The sequence below is a fragment of the Sinocyclocheilus anshuiensis genome, unplaced genomic scaffold (genome assembly GCF_001515605.1).
Source record: "Sinocyclocheilus anshuiensis isolate Anshui unplaced genomic scaffold, SAMN03320099.WGS_v1.1 scaffold43, whole genome shotgun sequence".
Taxonomy (NCBI): Eukaryota; Metazoa; Chordata; class Actinopteri; order Cypriniformes; family Cyprinidae; genus Sinocyclocheilus; species Sinocyclocheilus anshuiensis.
In genome coordinates this window covers 124,354-133,714 of record NW_015549580.1, presented here as the reverse complement: position 1 = coordinate 133,714, position 9,361 = coordinate 124,354, and the positions used below count along the sequence as shown (strand labels likewise).

At 39.3% G+C, this 9,361-nt stretch overlaps 1 protein-coding gene across 1 annotated transcript in view; it reads right to left on the bottom strand.

Annotated features, from left to right (window-relative positions):
• Nucleotides 1-7,394, bottom strand: part of LOC107657645 (small conductance calcium-activated potassium channel protein 2-like) — a 58,358-nt gene extending 50,964 nt beyond the window's left edge. Inside the window, exons 1-2 of the mRNA XM_016445798.1 lie at nt 7,006-7,394; nt 5,388-6,449 (exon numbers count right to left, since the gene is read on the bottom strand). Of these exons, the coding sequence (XP_016301284.1) occupies nt 5,388-6,404 (1,017 nt within the window). The 5' untranslated portion in view covers nt 6,405-6,449; nt 7,006-7,394. The remainder of the gene's footprint in view (nt 1-5,387; nt 6,450-7,005) is intronic.
• Nucleotides 7,395-9,361: the final 1,967 nt, after the last annotated feature.

Genomic DNA, 9,361 nt, shown 5'->3' with positions numbered 1-9,361 from the left:
CACACACACACACACACACACACACACACACACACACACACACACACAGCTCAAGCAGCGCAGTAAAGCCATCAATAGGTGCTTGAAGGTGTGCAAAGGTGATTATCAATAATCGATGTAGCCTGTCACTCAGAGATGTGAGCGTTCGGCAGCATCTAAGCAGTTACTTTCCTTACTCATTTCCTCCACAATCACTCTAGATGCTCCAGCATCCATTCACATAAACTTGTTTCTTATGGGATAGTTACCATTCACTATACAGGGGGTTTGAGGAGAGGTAATTCCCCATTAGATGAGTCAAGTCAAATCGAAGCAGTCTGGAGAATGTGGAAGAGCATCAGTATCTCACATGTCTCTGGACCTTCAGCAGTAATGCACTGAGAGAAAAGCCCTTTAATTGCTCTGAGGGGCGATGCAGCACTAACAGGCTTCTATTGTGCTGCTTTATAATGGCTATAATGGTATACAATCAGCATGGCCATTATTCATGTGCAAACTTGACTCACTCACCCATTTTCCATCTCAAATAAAGAGATTTTATTACAGCCTTTCATTTAATCTCTCCTAACACTCACTCGCTTTTCTCTCCCCTCTCCAATAACACTCCCCCGTTCACCGCCCACTACAATAACAGAGAGAAAGAGAGAGAGATCTGTGGAGAGAGAGAGAGAGCACTAAGAACAGTGAGTACGAGAAAGAAAGAGAAAGATATCCAGACCAAGAATAATTATCAGGACAGAAGAGGAAAGGAATCGTCAGAGAGAGGAAAAGGAAAAACAGTACAAGTACAAGAGAGAGTGAAAGAATGAGAAAGGAGGAGAACAAAATGAGTGGGTGAGACAGAGAGAAAAAGAGAAATAAAGCGTAAGTGGGAAAGAGGGAGAGACAGAAAAAGAAAGCCACAGGGAAGACAGGCAGCGAAAGAGAGATACTGAGACAGAACAAATTTCATATACGTCTGCCATATCAGAAACACCTGTAGAACAAGGACCACACGTAGAAGTGATTTCCAGACTACATGCTGAGACAGATCCATTCAGAACAGTGCCAGATGCGAGAGAACACCTCATAACGCTCGCACAAACCCACTCGCGCACAGACACACTTCAGATGACTGCACTGTTCCAAAACCCACTGAGCATTTTAAAGAACACAAAGGTTTTTTTTTATGAGAAATATGCAACATGGTTATTCTGCCTTCTAAGATACCTCTTTTTAGACTAATTTCAAAGCAGTATTTCATGTAGCCTTCAACGGAAATGCAAGCCCAGAAAATCACATACAAAAAATGACCGTGAATTTAACGGTAAAAGACTGTAATGCTACTGTAAATGCTACAGTAAAAACCTGTTAAATGGTTAACGGTAAATTCCCCTACTATATACGGTGAAAAACTGTATTGGACATTAATTTTACGGTAGTATACCGTTTTTGGAAGTGAAAAAGACCGTATAATTTACAGTGAATAACCGTAAATTGACATTCCCAGAATTCCCTGCGTTACATTTCAAATTTGATGTTTTTTTTTGTTGAAATAACTATGTTTCTTCTTAGTTTTTCTTATCAGTTTTGTATATTAGGGTTGTGTGTTACACCTAATGTTGTTAAATTAATGTTTATTGCATTATTTCAGTTTCATGTGTGTTACCATGATGGTGTTTAGTATTTGTGTGAATGACACTGTGCACCTTCTATAACGTCCCAAAACGTTGCTACCGTATTTTTTACGGTAAAATTCCAGCAACCACAGCTGCCGTTTTTTTACCGTAAATTTTACTGATTTTTTTTACAGTGTGGTTAAGCATAAGGTTTTTAAGATACACTATTTTAAAAGTCATGTAGTGTATTTCAGTTTTGAGAAACATGCTGTCATCAAACTCTCAAGCAATTAATTATTGTGCACTGTATGTCACAAGTCCCAAATCAGTCTCTTATAAGGTTCTATGATAGTTAATAGCTTATATTAGTAGAGCTTCCTGTCACCTACTAAAATTAGGCAACTGACACCAAAGCTACATAAATTGACAATGAGCTCAGCTCTGTCTGTCCCTTTCTTACTCACACACATACATTCAGCCTTCAATCTGAGGCTGTGGCTATTACAGTGAAAAATATTTCACCTTGACATGATGTGTCAGTTACATTCAATCCTTTTAACGTAACGGCACAAGAATCAGTCACTTACCTAACTTCAGCCTCGCTCTGATTTTGAGACTTTGGCTTTATATAAAATGTTACTAGTCTGTAATTCATCTGAAGTAAAAGCCAGTTCTTCAGTAACACTATGTAGGCTGTAATGGCAGTTACATCTGCTTTGATCATTAAATCAAGCAACACTTGATTTTTAGCTCAAGAGCCGACTGCAAGGATGTGTTTTCTCGCCTCCCATGAGATCAAAACTTATGCAGAGCAAAATGGAGCTTTGTCATGCATAAATAGAGTTTACTGCATATTCCTCCAAAATGTATAAATCTGTATTAGTAAAACTAAACACATATACACTCTCACCACATCACTTAAACTAAACCGCTTTCAGTATTAAACAAACGGTTTGGGTTTTGTATGCTCTATCGCCAACATGCTTCTGATTTCCACAAACAATTTTGACTCATCTCTCAGTTCTTTACAGTCTTTAAAACATTTACAATGGAAGTCTAGAGAGTGTGGAGGGTTTAAAAGCAGAAATGTGTAGCTCAAATTTTGGTTAAACCAATTATATTATTTATTCTGTACAAAAGTGTTTGACATTTGAACTGTAATGCTGTCTAAACCATCATTTCTGCACTGTAATACTGTTTTAGAAGGGTGAACTTCTGGTTATGTGTTACAGACGTAATTTTTCTCAATGTAAACAGTCAGTGTGAAAATTACATGGTTTATTGGCCTTACGTGGTCATAATAGGAGTTGAAATATCAGACATAACTGCACAGACAAGGATGTGAATGATTCTTTCACAATGGTCTCATGGTGACATAAATGTTCATACTTCTGGAACAGTGTGTACTTTAAAGGGATAGTTCACCCAAAAATGAAAAATTCTGTCATTAATTACTCACCCTCATGTCGTTCCAAACCTGTTCATCTTCGGAACACAAATTAAGATATTTTTGATGAAATCCGAGAGCTTTCTGACCCTGCATAGACAGCATTAGTAGCAGAACGCTTAGTGGTACTCTCGTGAACACGCAGAAGAGAGGAAATCGTTGAATAAAGTTGTTATTTTTGTTTTCTTTGTTCACAAAAAGTATTCTCATAGCTTTATAATATTAAGTTTGAACCACTGATGTCACATGTACTATTTTATCAATGTCTGTAATACTGGTCCTGGCACTTGGTTGTACCATTGCTGTCTATGCAGGGTCAGTAAGCTCTCGGATTTCATCAAAAATATATTGTGTTCCGAAGACTAACAAAGGTCTTACGGGTTTGGAATGACTTGAGGGTGAGTATTAATGACAGAATTTTCATTTAAAGAAAATTTCCCTTGCGTATCCCTTTAAAGGGATAGTTCACCCAAAAATTAAAATTTGATGTTTATCTATACGACTGATAGACTGCAACGGTTAAAGTTAAAAATCATCATATGTGTTCTACTGAAGAAACAAAGTCACCTACATCTTGGATGCCCTGTGGGTAAGCAGATAAACATAACATTTTCATTTTTGGGTGAACTATCCCTTTAACATTTATTCTGGATGCATTGACTTCCATTATAAGAGCCATACCATAAATACAGAGCCCTGCATATGATATTGTGGCAATAAATTAAGATTTTGTTCCGACAACTTATTAATTTGTTGCCTCATTTTAGTTCAATAGTGGGCAACAGCTAAACAAAATTAAAATGATGGAACAAATAAGTATAATGTGGCCACAACTGAACTAAAATGAGTAAACAAATTAGCAAAACATGGCCATGATTGAATTATGAATTAATGTTGCCAAAAATGAGTCATGGGAACAAATTCTTAATTCATGGTCACAATATCCATTTTTTCATCCACTTGTTATGTGTGGGGCACTGTACGTAACATTTTTTGCTTGTTTTTCAAAGTGAGAGATGATTCAAAATTTTCTTCTGGGAGCTTGTTTTGGATCCAGAACATTCGTTTAATAAAAGTTTCCAGACATTTCTTAAATCACACAAATATTACTGATCTCTTCCCCATTTAAGAAATCTCCCAGACAGCTGTCCAAAATTCTTTCTGAGCCTACAGACATCTGATCCTCAGCACTTCTCTGACAGCAGCAGCATTACTAACTTTGAATGTCTACTGCACGTGTATGTTCACGAAGATAGACAACTATTTAAAACATTCATGCTCATGTCAGATACACAGGTGCATCGTTAGTGTCCTCTGTTCCAAAAGGGTGACAAATGCCAATTCTCCACAGATCATTGTTTTGAGAGCTGATTTTCAGCTTAGCTTGTGTAACATGATAAAGCCTTACACCCTCTAAATAACAGAAGTTCCTGTGATCAGACACTTTGTGCCCATTCAAACTGTGACAGCTTATGAATGCAACTCCCGAAAAACATTTATTTATATCTCTGATGATTAACTTGCTTGATTATTGTTGGTGTTTGTGGCAAAAATCACGCATTCGCATCGCACATCTAAATTTGGTCACTCCAAATGACTCACACTTTTCGCAGATCGGAAAATTTCTGTCATCATCTGTCCACCCTCACCTCGCTTAAAACCTATGACTTTTTCCAGTAGAACACATAAGCAGTTACTATAATAAAGGTCAAAGCTGCTATTTTCCATAAAATGAAAATGCAACTGATCATTGGCGGTGAAAGTCAGTTGCAAATTTGCTTGGTTTACAAAAAAAACAAACAAAAAAAAACACTAAACAGAAATGATGACACTATACTATTTTGAGGTGTGGTCACATTGGGGGGGATGTCTATTGGCAATGGGGTAGCAATATTTGAAACACCATTCAAGAAACCATGGAAAATCCATGAATTCAAAGAAATTACTTTTACATGATACACGCAAGTTGTGGTTGCAAGAACTTTCAATGGATGGACAATGTGTAATGGATGGACAAAAATGTAACAACATGAACGTGAGTAAATGATGAAAGAATTTCATTTTTGGGTGAACTATCCCTTTAAGTCATTTTTTTGGGTCAAACATCTGCTCTTGTTTTTTGGAATGTCATCATGGTTGATCGTAAACTTGTGTACTGCTTTACATTACAGGCTGCACTACATAGTGTATGGCTGTATCCAAGTTTTACAACTGTTATTATAGGAACATAATATGGGAAGCACAGACATACTCTCATTCTCATTCACACACAGAGCAGGACCAGTAGGATGTGTCCTCGTGCACAACTATTCACCCCAGTCCCCAGTGCACAAAGTCCTCACCTTAGTGTAGACACCCCAGGACAGCTCGGTCTCTATCACCATGACAACAATGCCAAACATGCCGAATATGAGCGCATAGTCACTAAGTCTCTTCCTCTTTTCAAACAGCGCCCTCCTGTGGCCTAGTTTGTAGCCAATGTTCTGATTCTTACGTTTAGAGGCTTTGGAAGCGGTCCTCCCCGGGCCTCCCACGACAGCACCGCCCCTCCTTCCATTAGTCCCACCCCTTGCCATGCCACCCAGCACACCCCTGCTCTCAGAGAGGGCGTGGTTCTGGTGGTAGATGGACATTTGATTGGCCGAGGCCTCGAGTTCGTAAGCGTGTCCGTAAGGTGGATCTTCTTTTGAGGAGATAACGATCTCTGGGGGGTTCTGGGATTGGGACTGACTGTGTTGAGAGGAGGCCGTGGTCACCTGGCTCGCGCTCGCACTCGCCCCGCCCTCTTTGGTGTCACTTCCGCTGTCGGACTCAATGAGGTTACGGCGGGAGGCACTGAGGCGGCTGAGCGGCTTCATCACGCCACCGCTGTACTTGCACGAGCTCATGGCGATCTCGGTAAAGGGGTTACTGTCCCTCCTGTGCACCAGCGGACTGGCCTGCCTGTGTTTACATCCCCTCTCTCGCTCTCGCTCAGTGGAAGGCGAATGAGAGGAGTAGAACAGCGCATTGTAGACAGGCGAAGTCTCCCCGCTCAGACTATGTTGGCTGCCCAGGCAGGAGGAGAGCGGGGTGCTGGTGGGGTGGAGCGCGTTGGGTATTGGTGTGGACAGCTGGGGTGTCGTGGACAGGGGCAACTTGGGCAGCGATGCCGGGGGAAGGTTCGGCGTGGTGGGTGACGGAGTGCCATTGAGACGCTCCAGGCTGCTGTTGCCTCCCGTGTGATTCGAGTGGTTGGTCCCAGGGTAGTTGCCAGAAAGGGAAGCATGGGAGAGACCACCGAGAGGGAGGGGCAGATGTTGCTCTTCGTCTTCGCTCCCGCTGAGAAGGGCCAGACTCAGAGAGGGAGGGGGATCCATGGCAACGAGGCTCCAGCAGATTTGTTTGTGCTCTGCTCCTCAATTCTGAAGTTTAGTTGGGGGGAGAGAAAGGAAGAGAGAGAGAAGAATGGATTAGGTTATGTTATTTATAACCGAATAAAATTAGCAGGTGAAAAGGAGGCTGGATTAAAAAGGGGAACCCCCTCATATTAATAAACCAAGGATGGACTGAAAGTGTTGGGTGACACTGAGTTGTTCCAATGTGCATGAGGAGTTTACGTGGAAGATGTATGTGAGTGGAAAAAGAGAAAACTGATGAACCTATGAACCCATCCACATCTAATCGTTCTGAGCTCTCTCTCTCTATCTTCCACCCTCTCTCTGACACCCCCTCCACTCCTCTGGCTCCTTCCAGCAATATGTCACATAAATGCAAGCAAGAGTCTCAGTATTTTTTAAGAAACTTATGCATTGGTCGAATCGTGGCCTCTGGACTGACCTAATCAAAAATCTAATATACACACTAGAAAGCATAATTGTAATCATTTAGTACATTTATAATCATGTATAAATAGTTACATTTGAGATATAAATGACAGTTTGATTTTGATTCCATTAAACATTTTTCTCTGTTGCTTACCTCTCTCCAGTCAGTCTTTCTCCACCTTCATATGGTGATTTCAAAAGCAGTGCAACAATATTCCTCCGCACTTTTTCTTTTTCATGTTGTCAAAATCATGCCATCATTTCTTCCTCGATCCGTTGCCAAGCAGTGATTCCAGATTAAACCGCTATTTCTTAAAATGAGACTCCTACAGACGAAAGCTGTTGTGTTTAACACCTGAACAATGATCGAAATAAAAGCGGAAAATAAATTTCGGGAAAAGGATTTAGTGCGCTCTACCGCTCTTTAATATTTCAGGAAATACATCCACCCGTTGCGTTAATTAGCATTATTAGCCTCCTGTGAAGAAAAGCGCTTTAAAGTAGCATCTAGATATGAGTAAAGGTGAAAGTAGCGATAGTCTGAATTTGTGTAGAAATGGATGCTGGACACACATCGCTGAACCAAACAAATAAGCTCTGAAAAAAACTAGAGAAGAACATTTACTTTAGAAGCATCTGCCTCCTCTACTGCTATTCCTGCTTTCCTAGCACAAAGATTTTTTAATAAACCCTAACAACAAAAACAATCGTAATAAATAATAATTATAATAATAATAATTATAATAATGATATTTCTTCTTCTTTCTTCTTTTATTTATTGAGCACTTTCACACAACCGACCATTGACCAAAGTGCTGTACAATATGTAAACACATAATAAAACACAATATGTCTCAAACATAAAACACAACACTAAAACCACAATAAAATTAGTGAAATAAACTCCACAATTTCAATATACAGAGAAATGTCTATACCCCATTAAATGCTAATGCAAGGAAATATTCATTAAGCTTGTGTTTAAAAACACTTAATGTGGGAGCTGATCTGAGAGAAAACGATCGTTCATTCCAGAGTTTCGGAGCTATCGCTACAAAAGCTCTCCACTTCGCCGTTTAGTTCTAGGAATCATCAAAGCCAGCTGGTCAGCTGACGAGACCGTTTTGGCTCATATTTCTCAATCAGTTCCGCCAAGTACAATGGAGCCCTACTATGCAATGATTTATAGGCAAAAACCAAAATATTTTAATTAATTCTATAAGGGATCGGTAACCATCGTAAAGAACTCAGTACAGGAGTATGATTTCTCTTACGAGAACCTGTCAAAAGCCTCGCTGCAGCATTTTGGACCAGTTGTAGGCGGTCAAGCAATGATTTATTAATGCCAACATAGAATGAGTTGCAGTAATCTAACCTTGTGAATACAAAGGCATGAATGACTTTTTCCAAATCACGCATGGACAAAAATGGTTTCACCTTGGCTATTAATCTCAAGTGATAAAAACAGGACTTAACCACAGAATAAATCTGTTTTTCAAACTTGAGATCACTATCAAAAAGAACTCCTAAATTTCGCACTACTGACTTACAAAAAAGGGGCTAAACTGCCCAAATCAGATAAATTATTTGGAGCTCCAAACCACACAACTTCAGTTTTGTCTTCATTCAGATTTTAAAAATGTAAGGACAGCCATAGCTTAATTTCTTGTAAACAGTCCAGCAAAGATTCTATTTGCTTTTTACTATTCTTTTGCAGATGAAGATACACGTGCATGTCATCTGCATAGAAGTGAAACGAGATTCCATGCTTATGAAAAATTGATCCAAGTGGTAACATATACAAAGAAAACTAATTCGGGCCGAGAATGGACCCCTGTGGAACCTCACAAAGTAAAGAAACAGGTTGTGAATAATCTTGACCAACATTTACAGAAAAAGATCTGTTTCAAAGAAAGGACTTAAACCATGTAAGTGCTATACCATGGATTCCCACCACCTTCTCAAGCCGTGAGAGTAAAATCTCATGGTCAATAGTATCGAATGCAGCGCTAAGATCTAATAAAACAAGAACTGCTGAGGACCCTGAGTCAACTGCAGTCAATAAATCGTTTAAAACCCTGATCAAAGTCGACTCAGTACTATGGTAAGCCCTAAAGCCTGACTGAAACATTTCAAAAATGTAATTTTGTAGCAAAAAAGTATGTAACTGATTAAAAGCCACCTTCTCTAAAACCTTCGATAGGATTTGATAGTTTCTTTTAGGATATTGAAATCAGATGGGCTAGGACATAATATCTTAATATTAATTTTGTTGTACTGTTTGAGCCAGGATGTTGTGAGTGGTCAAGTAGGCTAAAATTAATATTATAAATTTTACTGACATTTTACATATTACATTTTGAATACTCTATTACTCAAATAGCTGTAAACTGTACTGTTTCACAGGCTGTGTTACTTGCCAAAGAGTGCATTGCCAAGTAGTGACCATGCAGGGTGCCCAAACTTTTATAGGCCTTTTTCTTTTCTTTTTTTTTTTTTTTTTACATTTT